Raw genomic sequence first — 22,968 nt, forward strand, 5'->3', positions numbered from 1 at the left:
AAGCTAAATAGATAGAACTCCTTCAGTCTATCATTCTAAGGAAGGTTTTCCAATCCTTTTAAACATTCTTGTGGCTCCTCTCTGAACCCTTTCCAGTGTATCAATATCCTTCTTGAATTGTGGACCCCAGAACTGGACACAGTATTCCAGGAGCTGTTGCACCAGTGCTAAAAACAGAGGTAATATAGCCTCTCTACTCCTGTTTGAGGTTCCCCTGTTTATGCATCCAAGGATCATATTAGTCCTTTTGGCCCCAGAGCTCATGTTCAGTTGATGTTCCACCACAATCCCCACATCTTTTGCAGAGCCACTGCTTCCTAGGATAGAGACCTGCATATTGTAAGGAAGGCGTATATTCTGTTCCTAGATGTGTACATTTACATTTAGTCACACTAAAACACATATTGTTTGCTTGCACCGAGCTTGCCGTGTGATTCAGATGACTCTGCAGCAGTGACCTGTCTTCTTCATTATTTATCATGCACCTTTGACCTTCACACCTGCCTTCTGCCAACTAAGATTTGGCCCTGGAACTTCCTGTAAAACCCCATCCACCATTTAATAAAAATCCAGCTCTCACAACGTTAAAGTTTGCTATTCCATGACTGCATATACACTGTGACAGGAAAGACTGAAAACTCCCATTGACTTCAGTGAGCTTTGGATCAGGTCCTAATCTAATGATAATTAGGTGGCTGAACATAACAAAAAGGAATTTTTGTATTTAAAGACACCGTTTATAATTTCTGTTTTTAAAAGAGAGGCTGAGCATAGAAATAACCAAGGATGACTGTAATGGGGTGACATTCCTCTTTAATGGCCAGGGACCTGGGGCTAGCCAGTCCTATTCAGTTGGCCCTGCCTGTACCATAATTAGCTTCTGCCTGCCCATACCATAATTGGCTGCATAATTAGGAGGCAGGATTAACTGGGGTGAGGTAACAGCCTGATAAATACGCGGCCCTCATACAAGGGCAAAGAACTGGTTGGAGGAGGAGGAACCACAGGGAGTCAACTGGGCTACTATGGAAGGTCCTGAAGTAGGGCTCCAGGGAAGCAGTCTGGGAGTCAGGGCTCTAACCTAGAGCAGAGAAGACTGAAAGGTAGCACAGAAGGGGCTGGGAATGGAGCCCCGAGGGTGAGCTGAAGAGGAGCCCAAGCCAGATGGAAGAAATTTTTTGTATGCTTGGACTTTTTTTACCCCGGAAAGAGGCTGAACTCTGAGACTGACCTAGCTAGAGGTCTGAGCCTCTACATGACTCCCTGGGAGCGATGGCAGCCCTTGGTGAGGGGAAATGGAGGAAGGGAATTCCTCCAGTGCCACGCTTGACCAGACAGAGACCAGACCCACAGGCTATGGGGCCTGTGACAATGATGTATGTATGATACCTGTCTTAGTTAGCTGTACATGCTCCTAAGGCTCTCTGATGTAGGGTGCTGCATGCTGTTTGTGAATTTTGTACTGATTAATGATGTCCACTAGATGTCCCTGTTGACCTGCTATACTTGTGTGTATAAAACTGATGGAACAATCAGAAGTTTGTATTTTGAATAAACTCAGACTTTTTTCCTTCTTTGTATGTGATGGACAAGGGACCCTCCAATATCTAATCTGTTCATAAATATTTTTCTTAATTAAAATCAGGAGCAAAATCAGGTCAAATAGAAGCATCTGAGTCTTTCCGGCCTATGCCTGGGATGTTAACTGTTTAAAAAAAAAAAGGGCTGGGGAGGATCTCGTTTAATACCTCTGGATAGATTTTCATAACTTCCAAAACTAATTGAAGCTGTTATAATATATAGGCAGATAAGGGCAAAAATGTAACGTGTTAAGGAAATAAAGAGACAAAATGGCCCTCTCAGTCCACAATGCCTTTCAGCTTTACTGCTTAGTGAAATTTTTTTGCATATGTTTAAGATTATAGTGGTTGTCCCATAATATGTGATTTGTATTTCATTGCATTTTCCTTTCAAATGCACAGTGTTTGTATTTTGATGGTCCGTGATTTTGTGCTGCACCAAACTTCTTGTTCTATATCCAAAGTTCAGAAGACTTCTGTCTCACTCTGAGATCCACTGTTTACTTGTGACTAAAATTTCCTGAGTGGATGCGGAAGGTCTTGAAAATACAAAAAAACCCAAAACAAAACAAATACCTGATGTTGACTATAGCAAGACTATAACAGGGTTAAAAAAAGAACTAGATAAGTTCATGGAGGATCGGTCCATCAATGGCTATTAGCCAGAATGGCAGGGATGGTGTCCCTAGCCTCTGTTTGCCAGAAGCTGGGAATGGGCGACGGGGTGGATCACTTGATGATTCCCTGTTCTGTTCATTCCCTCTAGGGCACTGGCATTGGCCACTGTCGGAAGACAGGATACTGGGTTAGATCAGGGGCGGGCAAACATTTTGTCTCTAGGGCCACATCTGGGAATAGAAATTGTATGGTGGGCCCTGAATGCTCACAAAATTGGGGTGTGGGACGAGGTGAGGGCTCTGGTTGGGGATGTGGGCTCCAGGGGGGCCAGAAATACGGAGTTCAAGGTGTGGAAGGGTGCTCTCGGCTGGGTGGGAGAGTGAGGTGCGGGGGCAGGGGTGAGGTCTCTGGGGATGAGGGCTGAGGGCTGGGGATGAGGAGTTTGGGGTGTAGGAGGGGGCTCTGGGCTGGGACTGAGGGGTTCGGAGGATGATAGAGGGATCAGGGCTGGGGCAGAAAGTTGGGTTGTGGGAAGGGGTGTGGGCTTCGGCTGGGGGTGTGGGCTCTGGGGTGGGGCTGGGGATGAGGGGTTGGGGTGTAGGAGAGTGCTCTGGGCTGGGACTGAGGGGTTCAGAGGGCAGGAGGGGGATCAGGGCTGGGGTAAGGGGTTGGGGCATGGAGGGAGACTCAGGGGTGCAGGCTCCAGGCGGCACTTACCTTAAGTGACTCCTGAAAGCAGTGGTATGTTCCTTTTCTGGCTCCTACATGGAAGCATGGCCAGGTGGCTCTGCACACTGCCATGTCCTCAGGCGACACCCCTGCAGCTCCCATTGGCTGCGGTTCCTGGCCAATGGGAGCTGTGGTGGTGGCGTTTGGGGTGGGGGCAGCGTGTAGAGTGGAGCCCCCTGGCGGCCCCTATGTGTAGGAGCCAGAGAGGGGCCAGGCCGCTGTTTCCAGGAACCGCCTAGAGCGGCCCCCGACCCTGCTCCTCAAATGGAGTGCCGGAGCGGGGCAAGCCCTAGACCCCACTCCCCAGCAGGAGCTTGAGGGCCAGATGAAAATGGCTGGCAGGCCGGATCCAGCCCATGGGCTGTAGTTTGCCCACCCCTGGGCTAGATGGACCTTTGGTCTGACCCAATATGGCTATTCTTATGTTCTTACCTTTTCCCCACACTCGCCAAACAAACAAACAAACAAGCAAACAAACAAAAACCCCAAACCCCAGGGCTGACAAAGGAGAAGGAAGTGGCTGAATTACTTTGTTTCCTATTCATTTGTGAATGCAGGCCTTGAATGTTACCTCCAAAAGTGAGCCAAGCAATGCCACCAACTCTACTGAAATATTTACTGGCTCTGAGGCCAATCCTATAAGCGGTGTGTACCTCCTAGCATGTACTGAGCACCTTCTTCCCAGTGGACCCACCCCTGTCAGATGTTGAATGATCGTAATGTTTGTGTAGCAATAGTACTTGGGCCCCCCTGTAAGGGACCAGGAAGTCACTGTAAAAGCACAGAAAAAAAGACAGTCCCTGCCTCAAAGAGAGTGCAATCTAAGTATAAGATAAGAGACAACTTGTGGCTGTAGACAGCATTCTCACTGCCTTTCCTGGGAGTTGAAAGCTGCTCATCCTCTCACAGCCCCAGGCATTCTGTGTGGAGATACCACACAACTTCTTTGTGCTGCTTCTGTAGCCCTGAGAGGGGGTTGGGGCATGGGGGAAGGCTCAGGGGTGCAGGCTCCAGGCGGCACTTACCTTAAGCGACTCCCGAAAGCAGTGGTATGTCCCTTCTCTGGCTCCTACATGGAGGCATGGCCAGGTGGCTCTGCTTCTGTAGCCCTGAGAGGGGCCAGTGACTATGTGGTGTCACCTGGTGCAATGAAGCATCATCACGATGTGAGATAATAGTATTAAGTAAAGATACAAGGGCAAGCGGTTTTTATGAATTGTCTGCTCATTGGGATATGTGGACTCCCTCCTTAGGCTAGCAGGAAGAGGAGTAAAAGTAACTCTCCCACCAGAGTAGGGAATGTATGGCTACTCTCTGCCTTCAGTGAGGGGATTGCCAGGTGAACCTAGCCATGACGGGAATGTAATCAGTCCTGGTTGGAGGGAAGTACTCTCTGTGGAGGGACTGCAAGAAGAGGAAGCTCAGGTGAGCTGCTCTCCACCTCCGTTTGGACTGTGCTGGGAATCACCCCTCCCCTGAGGAAAGGGCGTGCACTAGCCATTTGTTTTCATATGGGGCCCGATCTTTGTTGCCTCACTTACATGAGTGGTGCCTTCAAAGTCAATGGAACCTCTTGTGGGGTTAAGCCCATTAGTGGATTCTAGGTTTTGCTGGGAGCTTTTGGCTGCTGCCACAATACTAATCATTATTGCTATCAAATAGTATTACAGGATAGGATGCATGATAAATGGTGTAATGTAGATAATATAATACCCAGTGAAGTCTGGGTGTGAAGAGCCTCTTTGGCTTTATTTACTTGAACTGCAAATCTGTGTAGGTGGCACCCCCTGGCCTCCTCTTCCCTTGGTCAGTGACCAACTATGGAGGTGGCCACGTATTGAGGCAGCCATACTAGTCATGAAAACTGAACTCATCAAGCCACTGTAATATACTCCCCTTGATGTTTTTCATTCCCTGTATGCCCCTCTTCAATCTTTGTATCTAAACTATTAAAATAAAGGAGTTACATATAATTTGTCAGCATTCTCAGCAAAGGGGCTGGGACTGAATGGACCTGCAAGCTGTACGACTGTCACCCCTAGAGATAACTGGTCTTACTCAGCAAAGCTCCACTGACCTCAAAGGAGTCATGCAGAATCTGACTTGGGGTGGTTCCAGATTGGGGACTGAGGCCACACAGGCAGGGCAGAGTGTGTGTGGAAGCTTACAGGGCCCATAGTACACTTGGTCTATTTATAAAGGACATCAATCTCCCCCACCACCAAGCTGGCAGCTTTAAAATAGCAACTAAAAATAAAAACTAAAACACGCCAAAAGCTTACAGATTTCAGTGAGTGGAGGATTGAGTGGGAAGCAAGGTTCTACAGTGCTTAAGCAGCCAACTGAAATACAAAACTGTTCCAGTGTTGTAAGTTTTATTATTATTATTATTTTATTTATTATTTATTATTTTATTTATTTTTTTACTGGTCTCCTTTTATATAAATACAAAACTGTTCCAGTGTTGTAAGTCTTATTATTATTATTATTTTATTTATTATTTATTATTTTATTTATTTTTTTACTGGTCTCCTTTTATATAAATACAAAACTGTTCCAGTGTTCGCAAAAAGAAAAGGAGTACTTGTGGCACCTTAGAGACTAACAAATTTATTAGAGCATAAGCTTTCGTGAGCTACAGCTCACTTCATCGGATGCATTTGGTGGAAAAAACAGAGGAGAGATTTATATACACACACACAGAGAACATGAAACAATGGGTTTATCATACACACTGTAAGGAGAGTGATCACTTAAAATAAGCCATCACCAACAGCAGGGGGGGAAGGAGGAAAACCTTTCATGGTGACAAGCAGGTAGGCTAATTCCAGCAGTTAACAAGAATATCAGAGGAACAGTGGGGGGTGGGGGGGGCGGGAGAAATACCATGGGGAAATAGTTTTACTTTGTGTAATGACTCATCCATTCCCAGTCTCTATTCAAGCCTAAGTTAATTGTATCCAGTTTGCAAATTAATTCCAATTCAGCAGTCTCTCGTTGGAGTCTGTTTTTGAAGCTTTTTTGTTGAAGTATAGCCACTCTTAGGTCTGTGATCGAGTGACCAGAGAGATTGAAGTGTTCTCCAACTGGTTTTTGAATGTTATAATTCTTGACGTCTGATTTGTGTCCATTCATTCTTTTACGTAGAGACTGTCCAGTTTGGCCAATGTACATGGCAGAGGGGCATTGCTGGCACATGATGGCATATATCACATTGGTAGATGCGCAGGTGAACGAGCCTCTGATAGTGTGGCTGATGTGATTAGGCCCTATGATGGTATCCCCTGAATAGATATGTGGACAGAGTTGGCAACGGGCTTTGTTGCAAGGATAGGTTCCTGGGTTAGTGGTTCTGTTGTGTGGTGTGTGGTTGCTGGTGAGTATTTGCTTCAGATTGGGGGGCTGTCTGTAAGCAAGGACTGGTCTGTCTCCCAAGATCTGAGAGAGCGATGGCTCGTCCTTCAGGATAGGTTGTAGATCCTTGATGATGCGTTGGAGAGGTTTTAGTTGGGGGCTGAAGGTGATGGCTAGTGGCGTTCTGTTGTTTTCTTTGTTGGGCCTGTCCTGTAGTAGGTGACTTCTGGGTACTCTTCTGGCTCTGTCAATCTGTTTCTTCACTTCAGCAGGTGGGTATTGTAGTTGTAGGAATGCATGATAGAGATCTTGTAGGTGTTTGTCTCTGTCTGAGGGGTTGGAGCAAATGCGGTTATATCGTAGCGCTTGGCTGTAGACAATGGATCGAGTGGTATGATCTGGATGAAAGCTAGAGGCATGTAGGTAGGAATAGCGGTCAGTAGGTTTCCGATATAGGGTGGTGTTTATGTGACCATCGCTTATTAGCACCGTAGTGTCCAGGAAGTGGATCTCTTGTGTGGACTGGTCCAGGCTGAGGTTGATGGTGGGATGGAAATTGTTGAAATCATGGTGGAATTCCTCAAGGGCTTCTTTTCCATGGGTCCAGATGATAAAGATGTCATCAATGTAGCGCAAGTAGAGTAGGGGCATTAGGGGACGAGAGCTGAGGAAGCGTTGTTCTAAGTCAGCCATAAAAATGTTGGCATACTGTGGGGCCATGCGGGTACCCATCGCAGTGCCGCTGATTTGAAGGTATACATTGTCACCAAATGTGAAATAGTTATGGGTCAGGACAAAGTCACAAAGTTCTGCCACCAGGTTAGCCGTGACAGTATCGGGGATACTGTTCCTGATGGCTTGTAGTCCATCTTTGTGTGGAATGTTGGTGTAGGGGGCTTCTACATCCATAGTGGCTAGGATGGTGTTTTTAGGAAGATCACCAATGGACTGTAGTTTCCTCATGAAATCGGTGGTGTTTCGAAGATAGCTGGGAGTGCTGGTAACGAAGGGCCTGAGGAGGGAGTCTACATAGCCAGACAATCCTGCTGTCAGGGTGCCAATGCCTGAAATGATAGGGCGTCCAGGATTTCCAGGTTTATGGATCTTGGGTAGCAGATAGAATACCCCAGGTCGGGGCTCCAGGGGTGTGTCTGTGCGGATTTGTTCTTGTGCTTTTTCAGGGAGTTTCTTGAGCAAATGCTGTAGTTTCTTTTGGTAACTCTCAGTGGGATCAGAGGGTAATGGCTTGTAGAAAGTGGTGTTGGAGAGCTGCCTAGTAGCCTCTTGTTCATACTCCGACCTATTCATGATGACGACAGCACCTCCTTTGTCAGCCTTTTTGATTATGATGTCAGAGTTGTTTCTGAGGCTGTGGATGGCACTGTGTTCTGCATGGCTGAGGTTATGGGGTAAGCGATGCTGCTTTTCCACAATTTCAGCTCGTGCACGTCGGCGGAAGCAGTCTATGTAGAAATCCAGGCTGCTGTTTCGACCTTCAGGAGGAGTCCACCCAGAATCCTTCTTTTTGTAGTGTTGGCAGGAAGGTCTCTGTGGGTTAATATGTTGGTCAGAGGTGTGTTGGAAATATTCCTTGAGTCTGAGACGTCGAAAATAGGATTCTAGGTCACCACAGAACTGTATCATGTTCGTGGGAGTGGAGGGGCAAAAGGAGAGGCCCCGAGATAGGACAGATTCTTCCGCTGGGCTAAGAGTATAGTTGGATAGATTAACAATATTGCTGGGTGGGTTACGGGAACCATTGTTGTGGCCCCTTGTGGCATATAGTAGAACTATTCCATATATATATATATATATTTTTATATATATATATATATAGTATATATATATAGTAGAAACTGGACAGTCTCTACGTAAAAGAATGAATGGACACAAATCAGACGTCAAGAATTATAACATTCAAAAACCAGTTGGAGAACACTTCAATCTCTCTGGTCACTCGATCACAGACCTAAGAGTGGCTATACTTCAACAAAAAAGCTTCAAAAACAGACTCCAACGAGAGACTGCTGAATTGGAATTAATTTGCAAACTGGATACAATTAACTTAGGCTTGAATAGAGACTGGGAATGGATGAGTCATTACACAAAGTAAAACTATTTCCCCATGGTATTTCTCCCTCCCACCCCACCCCCCACTGTTCCTCTGATATTCTTGTTAACTGCTGGAATTAGCCTACCTGCTTGTCACCATGAAAGGTTTTCCTCCTTCCCCCCCCTGCTGTTGGTGATGGCTTATTTTAAGTGATCACTCTCCTTACAGTGTGTATGATAAACCCATTGTTTCATGTTCTCTGTGTGTGTGTATATAAATCTCTCCTCTGTTTTTTCCACCAAATGCATCCGATGAAGTGAGCTGTAGCTCACGAAAGCTTATGCTCTAATAAATTTGTTAGTCTCTAAGGTGCCACAAGTACTCCTTTTCTTTTTGCGAATACAGACTAACACGGCTGCTACTCTGAAACCTGTTCCAGTGTTGTAAGTTTTATTATTATTATTATTTTATTTATTATTTATTATTTTATTTATTTTTTTACTGGTCTCCTTTTATATAAATGTTTCTCAACTTGTCTTCTCATCTTGCCCTGAAGATCCATAACTGCACTAAATGTATCATTTTCATCTTTTGATTGTTGCAGTTCAATGGAAAATCTCTGCTTTGGTAGCTGAACTGTACATGTCACTCTTTCACTGTGACACTCTCCTTTCCAATCCTTAATGTCATGGTGCTTCTTATCTATCTTAGTTAGTTCCCTGACACACCCATTAGCTAAGGCTGAAGAATGGTATTTTCAATTGCAATATATTTCCTTTGGAATACATATGCCACCTCTTCTGATCCTTTCAGGGGAGGTCAGCGAACGTTTCTTTTCTCTCTTTCCCTCAGAAAATTGACTTGCCTTCTTTTCCATTACACTCCATATCTTCCCAGCTCTTTTTTTCTTAGTTTATTATGATTTTGTCTCCCTACATCTTTTTTCCCATTGATAGTCCTGGTACAGTTTCCATTGTACAAGGTTAAAAACAATAATAGTACATATAGCATCATTAGGAATTTTGGTCTTCTCTTTTCAGAGGCTGCTCTAAAGAAGAACACACCTAAGGTGTAGGATACACTTATTGAAAAGTTGATAAGAAAGCTACCACTAGTGTATGACGCTTGTTCCTGGAATTTGTACTAGTGCCATGCACGGTAGGGTTGATAGGTGGTATTGTAATGCAAAGAATAAGTGAGAAAACACAAAGCAAGAACTTGATAAATACACTGCACACTTTGGACCAGATTCACAAAAGGGACTTACGCATTACAATGCTGGGTGTAACTTAAGTCCCACTTCTCAAAGGAAGTTAGGTTCATAATTGCAGGTCTAACCTGTTCTACTTTGATTGGCATAGAGACCAGAACCTAACTCCTCTCCATCCCACAGGAGTGTCTCTACCACTGGGCTATACAGTTGCTCGGTCTCTAGCCCCCTGAATTATTTTATACAAAGTGGAACAGCTTCAAAAGCAGAGGATGAGAGCACTGTCCCAGGATTCCTCCTAGTCCAGTGTTTGGAACACTTACTGAAAAAGCAGAAGACCTAGGTTCGAGTTCTTGTGTCTCTCAAGCAGAGAGGGGGAATTTGAACCCAGGTCTTCCATTGTCATGAACTGAAGGCTCTAGGTGTCATTAGCTCCACTCATGCCCTATATTTATAGTTAGTACTACTTGTATTGTCTCAGGGCCTCAACCTGCATAATTGAAATCAAGGGGAGTTTTTTGCCATTGGCTTCAGGGTAGGGGGCTAGCAGTGAGATCTTATAACTCTATGCTATGGCTTCCTGCTGTTAGTGCTCCTGTGCTCAGGAAAACAGGACTCTGTACATTGTTTGTAAATAGCAACTTTTCATCAAAGCATCAATTTATCCTCTTACAGATATTAACTGGCAGGGTCCAAAAGAGGTAACAATATTTTGTTAATGGTAGCAGCACTATGGGTGAGGTGCTTTCCAAACATATACAAAGACACTTCTTAGTTTGAGGAGCTCAGAGGCTAAGCCTGGACAGAAATTAGGGAACAGCAATAAGCCATTTATATAAAACTCAGCTAAGTTTACTGTAGGCAGAATGGCAAAAATGGGTTTTAAGAGGGACTTAACGGTTGATGGAGTAGGGGCCTTGTGGATAAGCCGGGTAGAAAGGCTGTTATTTTGTTAAAGAACAATCTCAACGAAACTGTAGAATCTTTTGAGGGAGGGGGAAGTGATGCAGTATATGATTCTACGATATTGGGTAAAATTTCCCTTTCCTCTGCTTGCACAGAGTCAGCACAATTCCTAAGCATCAGTTAAGTCCAAACTAAGCTGTGTTTAGTGATGCATTGTCCTTGAGGTGACTCTCTGGATTTCACCCATTGTGAAGAGTGAAGGAGCGTTAGGGCAGATCTACACTACCACTTAAGCCAATCTAACTTACGTCGCTCAGGGGTGTGAAAAACTCCCCACCGACCCATGAGCAACACAAGTTTCACGTTGTCCACACTGGTGCTATGTCGGCAGGAGATGCTCTCCCACCAAGGTAGTTTATGCTTCTTGCTGAGGTGGACTAATTATGCTAACGGCATAGCGTGTCTTCACCAAATGCGCTACAGCAGTGCAGCTGCGCCCATGTATCATTGTAGTGTAGACTTCCTACAGAATCAGTTTGCCCCATCGACCTGTCATCCCTCCAGTCAGCCACTGCACTCTGAACTCCAAACGTGGTATTGTCCTGTTGTCCCACCTCTTCATGAAGCTCTTGCTCATAAGTGAGATTGGAAGAGGAGTTTATTTAAATCAAGAGTGTTCCCATGTGTTTGCTGCAACCCACAATCCTGGCATATGTTTGAGTCAATTAACATAAGACCTTGGGAAAAAAAATCACACGAGCTGCTATTAAAGGAAGGTGTAATTATCGACTTCAGATTAATTGAAAATGTTTGCTCTAAAAGTAGCAATTGAACTCCATTCTGATTAATTGCTTTCTCAGATATTATGAACGTTGCAAAAAGTGCTGTTCTGCAGACTGTAGAGGGAACATGTCTAATGATTCCACTGAATTTTTATAAAATAAACCGATAATTGTGCAATACTAAAATGTTCTGTAGTGCTATAATCAGATTATAGACAAATTCCATGGGATTCCTTCATTCAAAAAGAAAATAGAAATTCTTCAGGAACTGGAAAGATTCTAAAGGGAAATCAGATGTCTAGATATTTAATTTTATGAATAATGTACTTTTTGAATTGAATGTATCAAAATGTTCCAACAAATCCCATAAAAATGTGTAAATATATTGCCAAACTGTCACTTTTTAAAATAATAGACAGCTTCCACCCCATCACTTTGGATATCAGAGCAACATGGGTCAAAAGCGTTTGTGAAGAAAGAAAATCTTTTATTAAACTTGCAACAGAGCAGTGCTTGCCAGAGCTACTGAGTCAACAGCCCGTGTCCAAGTTAACAGCCTTACTAAAACAAGGCCCTATGCTTTGTCTGTTCAAATTAGGAAATTTGTTTTTAGCAACATTTATTTGCACCTCTATTATGCTTTTCCTCCAAGGATCTCCAAGTGTTGTACAGCCATCAAGCCACACGGCAATGAGGAAGGTTTTCATTATTAGACAGGTTTCAGAGTAGCAGCTGTGTTAATGTGTATCCACAAAAAGAAAAGGAGGACTTGTGGCACCTTAGAGACTAACAAATTTATTTGAGCATAAGCTTTCGTGAGCTACAGCTCACTTCATTGGTTGCATCCTTTTCATTATTAGAGTTGCTCAGAAAAAATTTGATGAAACACATTTTGTCAGAAGTTGCCAATTTGTCAAAATTGAAATGTTTACGGAGTATGATTTTGATGAATTCCAATGGATCCAACACAGGTTTTGGAAGCATGTGGAGGATGTGGGATCTAAGGAAGAAAGCCTGCCCAGTGGGCTGCTGGGAAAATTAGGTTTTCAGGGTCCGCGGCTCTGGGGCAGCTGACCAGGATGAATGCTATGGGGTTTTTGCGAATACAGACTAATACAGACTAACACGGCTGCTACTCTGAAACCTGCTATGGGGTTGGGGATGCCAGGGCTTTTAGGATCCACAGCCACCCACCTCAGAGTGAGGGACTGTAGGGCTTCTACACTTGATCAAAGATAGTACATGTACCTCTACCTGAGCTGGAAATTACAGCTTCAATGTAGGTGCATTTGTGTCCTTGCCCAGTATGCACATGCTCAAGTTGCAGTTTGAACACATGCACTTAGGGTTGCTGGGTATGCACTGAATCATACTTATGAAAGTCCAGTCCCGGTGCCAGTAACATTTAAAATTTCTTTGGAAGATTTTATTGTATTTAGTTTTGAGCATTGTTTTAGCAACATACGTGCTTTGAGTTCACATGGAATCAGTGTCTAATAATAGAGTATAATTCACTGATTTCAGGAAGTAACTAAAAGATAAGTATCAATTCAAGAGAAATCAAACAATCAACTTCTACTTTTTCTCTTCTCACAGAGCAGGCCATAAGGAAGCACTGCACCATTCTAGTTTCTGTGAGGTCTCAGTGTACAAGGAAGTAACTGTTAATAATCAACACTCGCTGCAAGATTGAGAGAGTGAGAGAGAGCTGTGTTGCTGTAAAGCAGGTGTGCTTCATGAATAAACTATAGAGTGTAACCCTACGGGTACTGATGAAACAAATAGAAGTTTCACAGCCATGGATAATACAAGAACTCAAGACACTATTCCACAGGTAAAGGCAGAAATTGTTAGTGCTTATGCAAAAGTTGCGTTTGTTGTGCATAACTGAAGAGACAGCCTTGCAAAAACTGAGAACAACTTTGTATTGTGTTGGCAGGGAATTTGCAGTAGGACTGTTTAGCTTCATTGATTAGTATGTGATACCAACCTTCACTGCTTAATATGTAATATTAGAGACTGTATGCATTAGGGGTAGTACGTATGTAACACCTGTCACAGGAACTCTGCTTCTTTAATATTAAAGTAAATAAGTAACTTTCTATTGCTATAAAAATAACTGTTAAATGTAATGAACATTGTGCAAACAGAGAAAGATTCTCTACCAAATAATTTCTTTGGAGGATTCCTTGTTAACATAGAACCTGTAGGATATTTTCACTAAAGACCATATACAGAGAAAGTGGAACATATGAATCAAAGTGGTTCCTGTTGAAAGTGGATAAGCTCCCTCAATACCAGAGTCCTACCTGGTGTAAGTGGCTGCAACTCCACCAAAGGCAAAGAGGTTTCACCACAGACACCAGGTTTGAATTATCCCATAGTGTCTGCCAGATATATATCTCTGTAGCATAATATTGGGTTCAGCAAGTGATGTTATAGTTACAAGAACTTGCATGCTTAATTGGATTGGGCCAGATTCAGATCCAGGCCATAAATGGCCAGGGGAGAATTACCCTTGTGGAGAGGGACAGTGATGGTGTATCCTCATGGGGCTTTCCTGGTTTAAAGAGCATGCTGGGGGAGGGGATGGGTGTATCAGTAGCATGTTGAAGTGGAGCTATACCAGCCCTCCACTGGCATAAATTGGAGGAAGTAGCTCCTAAGTTGAGTTGGGGCCAGCACAAAATCAGAAGTCTGAGTCCTGTTTGTGAAGCTAGTTCATCTTCCATTGGGAAACATGAGAAGACCCTTGGATAGGCTTACTAAAAAACAAATCACATTAGGCAGAATGGAGTGAAGACTCCCTTTATTGCTCATTTGGCTCATGGGAGAGAACGAGAGGCAGAGGATTAAATTCTGACCTCAGTTACACCCATACAATATCATCAGTGTCACTGAGGGCAGAGTCTGGTCCTCAAAGCTTTTGCAGAGGGATGTGTACTTGATCAACCAAAGGCTGAGCTATTCAGCTTTGCAGATGTCAGTTGTTGCACACTAGGGCCTGATCTACAATAGAACATTAGGTTGGGTTAACTATGTTGGTCAGGGGTGTGAAAAATCTACACCCTTGAGTGGTGTAGCTAAGTCCCTGTGTGGACAGCACTAGGTTGACGGAAGAATTCTTCTGTCAACTTGGCTACTGCCTTCCCAGGAGGTGGCCTACCCACACTGATCGACATATCTCCTGTTGATGTAGGTAGTGGCTACACTGAAGCGCTACTGCAGCACAGCTGTGCCACTGTAGTGTTTTAATTGTAGACAAGCCCTAAGAATTATACTTCAACTTTAGTCATATTGCATGTCCCATCCTGCACTGCTCAGTGTAACAATGTGCTGAAGCTTCAGGCTTCGTCTAGAAAAGCTTTGACAATGATGTCAAGAAGGCGCAAATCGAATCTTAGCAACATTCTCTCCCTTCACTGTCCACCATCTGTGTGGTGTTGTTCAGCACTGTATATCTATGCAGCATTATGGAGCAAGTGGGAGCCAGCCTGCCAGCCTGGATCAATAGATTTGGGCTAGCAGGGCTCCTTACTAACACTCTAAAAATAGCTGTGTATAAAGCACTTTGAAGTTGCAGCTACCAGCTAGAGCGGGAGTTTGGGCTCCAAAGTCCAAGGAACGGGGTGGGCTGCAGCCTGAGCTGCAACTTCAAATTGCTGTCTGTATAGCTGTTTTTTAGAGCACTTGCCTGAGCCCTGTGAACCTGAGTACATAGGAGCTGGAACTAGGGATGCTGAGGGTGCTGCAACACTCCCTGGCTTGAAGTGGTTTTCGTTATATACAGGGTATACAGTTTTGTTAAATGGCTTTCAGCACTCTCACTTACTCACTATAAAAATTGTTCCAGCACCCCTGCGTGAATCTGTTCACCTGGACTGAGAAGTTGCTCTGGTGCTGTGTAGGCTTTCCCTCAGAGGCCAGAGTAGTATCTTGTGAATCATTAATAGCATTTCTTGCAGCATTTAATATGGGAAGAGTGGAGGGCAAAGAGTTGACATGCAAATATCCTGATGCTTAATACAAGTCAGGGTTTGCATGCACACATAATTATGCAAGTGCATAAATCCCAACTTGTGAACTGAGGTATGTGCATGCATAAAACAAACCTGCAAAAATGCACAAGGCTTTTTTGTACAAGTGTTTGAAAATTTGGCCCTAAATCTCCCTTAAGGCCTCTCATATAAGTGTTAACTGTACCTGTCTTGTGAGAGCTGATAGGATCACATTGCTAGGTGGCATGATTGTAGGTCAAATATTCCCCTACTGCCTTCACACCATGTTTTGCTTTAATTTACCGCTTTAAAGTGCCATATGCCCAAGGCTTCCCCACACAATTTTTGTTAAATCTTTAATTAAAGGCCATTTCTCTTACGTGATTGTTGGGTGTGTGGGTTTTTTTTTGCTGGTCCTTTGCAAGATTGCTTAAGGTGGGTTTTTACTGTATACTTATCAAGGGATCAGTTTCATTTAAATAAGGCCAAATGAATCCATATCTTATGATATGCATATTCATGCACATGTACCTGGCCTCTGGAGTAGTTCTGGTAGCTTGAAAGATGGACTATTTTCATTAGAAACCCATTCAGCATTCTGTTGTCATCCTGCTCAGTTGGGACTTCTAATCACCTACTACTTGACTAGAGATGGTGATGCAGCACCACCAACTCTTTACAGTTAACTGCTACCAAATGTCAAACATAGCATAGGGTAGAACAATTTTTCTGCTCCCTCTGGTGCTGTTCAGATTCATTAATGTTTGCAAGGCACTTTGAGATTGTTGGATGAAAGTTGCTGTCTCAGTGTGAAATGTTTTGGGTTTCCATCAGCATTTGAACACCAAACCACCTGCAGACAAGATAACACATCTACTTGGAAATGGTTTGTCATATGGCCCACCCTCAACCTCCTTTTCTCCCATTTTAAAAGATAGTGACATTGGATTCCTTGAGCATGATTAAAAGAAAAATAATTGTGAAAGTTGCATTTCCATGCACCTGCTATCCAACATAAAGGATAAGGTAGTGAAGAAACCCTTTGGGCAAGCTAGAGATGAAAGTACAGATTAACATGGAATTCCTGAAGCCTCCTGTCACTGAGTCCTTTGGAGCCTTCTCAAGAGACTTATTAATGGACCGTGTTTTGTCCACAGCACTGTACAAGATCCTGAATTTTGGATCCCAATGAACATAGCACAGGTGTCGTAGAAGGGAAATGCCAGTGGTTTAAAATTAGGAAAGGGCCAAATCAAACAGCAGAAACCAGATAACCCTAGTGAAATGACCCTGAGAAAGCTTATACTACTGCACTTTATGGCTATTTCTAGTTTACTTGCAGGGAAGCAGTAAAAGCATAACTAATATGCATAATTTGTGATAATATGATTAAAATGCAAAAGCAGAACAGCAAAGAGAAAAATCCCTTCTCCTTTTCTGAAATAATAAATGAGAGAAACATTTTATTTAAGAAAATTATCAATTAATAAACCAAATCCTGTCAATGTGTCATTCAGAATGAACAGGTTGGCCAGAAATTCTTTCCCAGCTTTCTTCTCACACATAGTTTGGTGGATGGATAGGGAATATTGGTAAAATAACAGAAGATATTTAAAGAGGGACCACCCCATGACTGGAATTACATTGACTTTGAATAATCAGTGACATAACTTTGTCAAAACACTTGACTCAGAGTAAAAGGAAAGAGATAGCACTGTGCAGGCATGTTGTAGAGTTACAATCTAGTCTTATGTCAATAAAATGAGGCATTCGAGAGGAGAAACTCACAAGGCCAGAACTAAGAACTAGTCCCCAAATTTGTCAACAACAACAGGTCAGTTGATAACCTTAACTCCTTGGGCCTTGTCTTGACTAGGATTTAAAGGTAAGTTATTAGAACAAATGGGTAGCATATTCTAACATGCTCTAAAACTCCTGGAGACAAGGGAGTATTGACTTTAAAATATGCTAAACTGGTTGAGTTATAGCCTAGACTTCAGTCAACCACATCAGAAAGTCTCCATTGCCTTATATATGTTAGACTATGGGATCATGTTAGTTAGAATGTGTTAACTAATATGCTCCAATAACACACCCTTAAATTTCAGTTAAGAAAACCCCCTGGTTTGACCAGCCTTTCAGAGGTCTGGCACCTGGCAACCAGATTCTTCCCTGATGTGTATCCTTGCTTTATCAAGATATGATAGAATGAGATATGATTGCACACAACCTTGCAAACAGAAATACTCATACATTTCTCCAGAATAATTAGATGTTACTGCATAATAGCCTAGTAATCATTGTTCCATCACAGAACTAAGTGGACTATCATGTTAATAAGCAAATATTATAATCTCTATAGTTCTTATCACTGTGGATTATTTGAATTACTGTAATTAAAAGACATAAGGCATTATTACTTTAGTAATGAACTGATGTAGTGAAATATCAACCACTTTCTATAATATTTTTTTTCAGTCCATTAAGTAGTAAAAATTGAAAGTTGCACCTGGGATCTATGCAACTGTATAGAGAAAATTAAAAGTAAGTTTGTTCAGACCTCCTATGCACTGTTTTGAAATCATAGGTCTGGTCTACACTAACGAGGTAAGTTGATCTAAGCTATGCTAGTTAGGTTATGTAAGATATGTAACTTAAGTCAACATAGCTTAGATCGATTTACAGTGGTGTCTACACCATCCTATGTGGATGGGAGACACCCTCCTGTCAATATAGCTTCTGCCTTTCGGGGAGGTGGAGTATTGAAATCGACAGGAGAGCACTCTCCCATTGACTTATCGGGTCTTCACCAGACCAGCTAAATCGATGCCCGCTCCATCGATTGCAGCAGCGCCAATTTAGCCCATAGTGAAGATAAGCCCATACAATACCCTTTAAAATATGCAGGACACATACATCTTTTTCTTATTATTTCTATTGCGGTAGTGCTTAAGGACCCAAACTGATTTAAGCCCCATTGTATTAGGTGCTATACAAACAAACAACACAGACACAAACTGAAGGCACTGTATGGTGGGACTTTCAAAAGTACTCAGCATTGGCTTAACTCCACTCCCATTGAAATCAATGGGAGTTTTACCTTCAAACTAGTTAAAAGCCCATGATGTCATTTGGGTGTAATTTGTAAAGGGTAAACAAAAAAAAAGAAGAAGCCCAAAATGGCTGAGAATATAAATATTGGATGGTAACAGACCATGAATTCCAGTGATGATTGAAACTGTTGATATTTTGAACAAAGAGAGCTCTGAACCATGCTTGTAACTGCTGTCATCACTTGACACTGATTCAGACATTCCAGGCTTCAAGAGTGACACACACAAAGCCAGACTGACAATCCTGGAATCCTATAATATAGATTCAGTGGGAGCAGTTACACTATTGCAGAGTGTTTTTTGAAAATTCCACCTTAGTGTCTAGTTTAAAGACAATCTACATCAATTTGGTTAAACCAGACGTCACGCATGCAGCATATCCCAACAGTCTGGAAACATACAGCAAAGTAAGAAGCTCTTTTCACCTTGAACAAACTTTCAGATGTTTGGGTTTTGTTTGATTTAAGCTTTTACCGATAGTTTGTGATTCTGAAGAAAAGCAAAGAGAATGTAAGCCACTTTCCAACATGTTTTAATAATGGTTTATAGGTGGAGTGTGAAACAAAAGTGAGTTAGCCCAGATTTCTCTGCTGAATGTTCAAACTAATGTGTGTGTGTATGTGTGGCATAGAAACTGCTATTAAAGTGGGCTGGAAATTGATTCACACTGGGAACCCCTACTGCCATGCTATCCATTGTTATCAAGATGGCTGCCTTCAGCACTTGGCTTGGTAGCGTCAATTGCAATTAAAAACTTTAAACAAATGTTTTCACAACCCGTTCACACTGGCCTTCTGACCAGACATTTTGGTGGCCTGAGCCAAGGAGATGCAGTTGTCTTTTAAGTCATGGCACTGGCTTCAGGAACAAAGAGATTGTAGCTGATCCCACAGCAGGCTGTCACTGTGAGTGCTGTGGTGCGCCAGCATGAATATGAAATGAATGAAAAGCTCAGCACTAAAAATTCTATGGAAACTTACCACCAAGGGTTACAGCTACTGGCCATTTAGAAATAAACTCTGCCTCTAATGGCAGACACATGAGAAACAACTGGAGCGTAATTAATCAAGGCAAATTCAAAGGCAATTGATATATCCTGTCTAATTTTAAGCTTGATGTAAGCCAGTGTGACTCCAGTTAAATCCATGGATTTTCAGTTGCTGACACCAGTGTTTGAATTTGCTGATGGCTCATATCTCTTTCTTTTTGTAAACAATTGAACTGATAGTTGGGGGTGGAGAGGGGAATGACAAAAGAGAGGAGTTACTCCATTCAGAGGCCTTGGTAAGTTTCTCTTTGAAGAAATAAGTATAAAAATTACTCCTCAGTGCTCCTGAAGAGCACGTCATAAAACCTCTGTGTTGGCCTAATCTCTCAAGAGCTAATAGATGACTGACTCTTAATGGACATGAGCAGAAAAGTAAGCTGACCATTAATGTGGTGATATCTGGTCTCTAACGAGCACTTGGGAAAGTGCACCTGACCCTCCTCACTATCCTCTTTCTCACCCTCCAGGAAGTGGAAAAATTTTTGAGGGAAGCCAATTTAATCAGAGTGCAAAGCGGGGTTGCCTGGGATTCTGCACATCAAAATGCATTTTTTTTCAAAAGTTTTGGGGCCCTTCCCGTGCCTCACATTGCCCAGGCCATTTTTCATGCCATCTCAAACATGATCCAGATTGTGTGAAGTTAGAGTCCATGAAACTTCAGCATATTTCTTATGCTGAGCTCCTTGCTGCAAAGGGCTTCTCTCTCTAGGTCTTGCACTTGATCATAACAGTAATGCTGAGGCTGTGTAATAACTAACCAAGCACAGTCAGTTCTGAGGAAGTAGCATATGCTCCCTTGTAACAAGGGATTTTTAAAGAACATCCTTCTTTCTGGGCTATGAGAGCTTGTTGCAGTCAAAGGCTGTTATCTTTGTTAATCTGATTATCTTCCAGGCAGTTTTCCTAGAAGCTCCTCATTGGAAAAAGTAATGAGACTGTCTATCCCCCATGTTCAGATTTTGGCCTTAATATGCAAAATAAATATGCAAAAGCTATAACAAATAAATTGTGGTGTGTGTGTGTATAACATGCACATGTGCAAATAGTATGGTAAGCAAAGGTAACAATAGGTGCAGGCACAGAGCAAAATCAGTAAGGGATCTATCATCCTAAGGCTTCCATTGGGCTTTCCCAGTGCAGATTTATAAGTGTCTGTTTATATGAAGAAAGTGACCCAGTGGTGACAAAAGGAATCCAGAATGTTACTTCCTGGCCCTTATTGAATTGTTGTTTCAGCAGGAGTCCACCGTGTTTTTTGGGAGTTGAAAATGGTTTGGTCCTGTCTATCCAAGCGGCTGATTGTAATCAACCCTAGCTGATGTCAGAGCAAAGGGGCCCTTTTCCTAGTACAGGAGCTACTTTATGCTTATGCAGTTACTTAATGTGACTACTCACTTGCATAAAGTTTACTTGAATGGGACTGCTTGCATAAGTACAGCTATTCACATACTTAAGTGTTTGCATGATTGGTGCTTGCATGATTGCATGCATGCTTTAGACTCTCAGAGTAGGGACTGTGGGATGGATTTACAATGGAATTGATGTGCCTAAAGATGCATATGCATTTACTAAAGTGCCTAAGTAGTTATGTGGCTATCTCCCATTGATCCCACTAGGCACCTATTTTTCATCTTAAAGTGCCTAAATACCTTTGGAAATCTGACCCTGTGTATTGTTGTCTTTTACGTACCATACACCTTTATGCCACGAAAGGAAAAAATTATAATAATATATCCTTGGGCCTCTTCTTGCTCCTACTGAGGCCAATGGCAAAGCTTCCAGGGACTCCATTGAGAGTGGAATATATTTTGATGAATATCTTCTATGAATAAATGTTGACAGATATTATTCAGCCAGTTGAAGAGCAGGTCAAATAATGCAAAATATTATTAGACAATTTATTTGAGGAATAGAAGCATTGTTCAAAAAACAACATTTGACCAGCTCCTCATATTTTTACAGAAGACGGTGGTACCAGTGAGGAATAGCACATTAATCATCAATACTGATATTCATTGTAAATTAAGTTAGCTCAGAAATGGATGGATTTCAAATATCCCCTACTCAGAAATGCCAGAAATGAATGTGTAGGGGCAGAGGGATGGATGTTCTGCACCAGGTTGAGAACTGGAGTAAGTGAGTGCTACTTAGCTGATAGCAGTGGAATTGAACCCCTATCCACCAGCTCTGAATTTGGCCATATGTGCATAAATTCACTTAAATACCATCTCTGATTCCCCAGCAGAATGGAGTGCAACATATTATGATGAGGTCTGGAAATGCCTAGGCTTCTTTGCCACAAACTAAGCCAGCTCCCTTAAAAACATACTGAAACAAGCTATTCTTTTTTGTTAAAGGCATAGGCTGGAACACAGAAGCTGCTACGATAAATTTAATCACAAGTCAATAACTGCACTACATCTTGGCATTTATTTTTAAGTTTGCCCACTAAACCTGTTTTGCAGAAGGCCCTGTAGCTGGAAGGCACTGAGTCAACAGGAAATCCCCTAAAGGCTTTACCTCAAAGTCACTTTATCCTGTTTTGCCAGATAAGAGCAGACCCTTTTATTGTTTCTTAAAGATTCAGTTTTGAAGCACCAGACTTTAAAATGAATGAAAGTGCAACCAGATGCTGGATATAAAGAATCAGGCTGATGTGCTCAGATAATTTTCCTTCCTGTATTTATTTCATTTTCCAAGATTGGGATTTTCTTTTCCCTTGTAATGGCAAATTTCGAGAATCCAAGAAATAATCCAGAGGTAAGGCTCTACTTTAATTTCTTATTAGTAAAATTAGAAATGTTACCCATCTTGATTTTCCCTCTCCCCTTACCAAGTGGTGGCAGCATCCCCGGATGCTGTATAGATGCAATTGCAGGACGTTCTCCTTAGGTATTAATACCTCTTACAGAAATTGGTCCAATAAAAGATATTACCTCACCTTGTCTACTGACACTCAATCAAACTTCCACTCAGAAATTCATGGGATGTGAACAGGGGTGCTGGAACAATTTGTAGAGTGGGGGTGCCGAAAGCCATTGAACCAAACTGTAAACCCTGTATATGATGGAAACCAGTTCAAGCTGGGGAGGTGTGGCAGCACCCCCAGCAGACCTATTTCCAGCACCTATGTGTGTAAGGGACAATATGGAGGGCATTCATCCCTAAAGCACTGATCCTGTTGAGCACCAGAAAGAGAGGCTTATATTTAGTCCCAAGGATAGGGAACAAGTTCTCAGAGTCAGTGTTGCCCTTTTCTGGAGGCCCCTGCAGCCAAGGGTCACTTGTTTTGGTCCTCTTCCTTTGTGTAAATGAAGAGGGGAATGTTGCTCTCAGCCCATAATCAAGGCAGCAAAATCTCTCATTGATAATAATCCACATTTTCCCTGGATTAGAATGAAAGTTTGGTCTGTTTATATGGAGAACAGGATTTGGTTTCACATTGAAAATGATGTGGCTCAGTGTGTGCATGTGATTTTCAGCTAACTAAACTTGAAAGGATACCTTACTATGGGTATCCCCATTGATTGTAGTAAATTAACTGAGATCACACACATTTGACTAAACCCATCAATTA

General features: G+C 42.5%; 1 protein-coding gene across 1 annotated transcript in view; it reads left to right on the forward strand.

Moving 5' to 3' along the window:
- Positions 1-12,849: 12,849 nt before the first annotated feature.
- Positions 12,850-22,968, forward strand: part of LOC119841987 (formin-I-like) — a 67,929-nt gene continuing 57,810 nt past the window's right edge. Inside the window, exon 1 of the mRNA XM_043495921.1 lies at positions 12,850-13,066. Within this exon, the coding sequence (XP_043351856.1) occupies positions 13,031-13,066 (36 nt within the window). The 5' untranslated portion in view covers positions 12,850-13,030. The remainder of the gene's footprint in view (positions 13,067-22,968) is intronic.

This window comes from Dermochelys coriacea, chromosome 13 (genome assembly GCF_009764565.3).
Source record: "Dermochelys coriacea isolate rDerCor1 chromosome 13, rDerCor1.pri.v4, whole genome shotgun sequence".
Taxonomy (NCBI): domain Eukaryota; kingdom Metazoa; phylum Chordata; order Testudines; family Dermochelyidae; genus Dermochelys; species Dermochelys coriacea.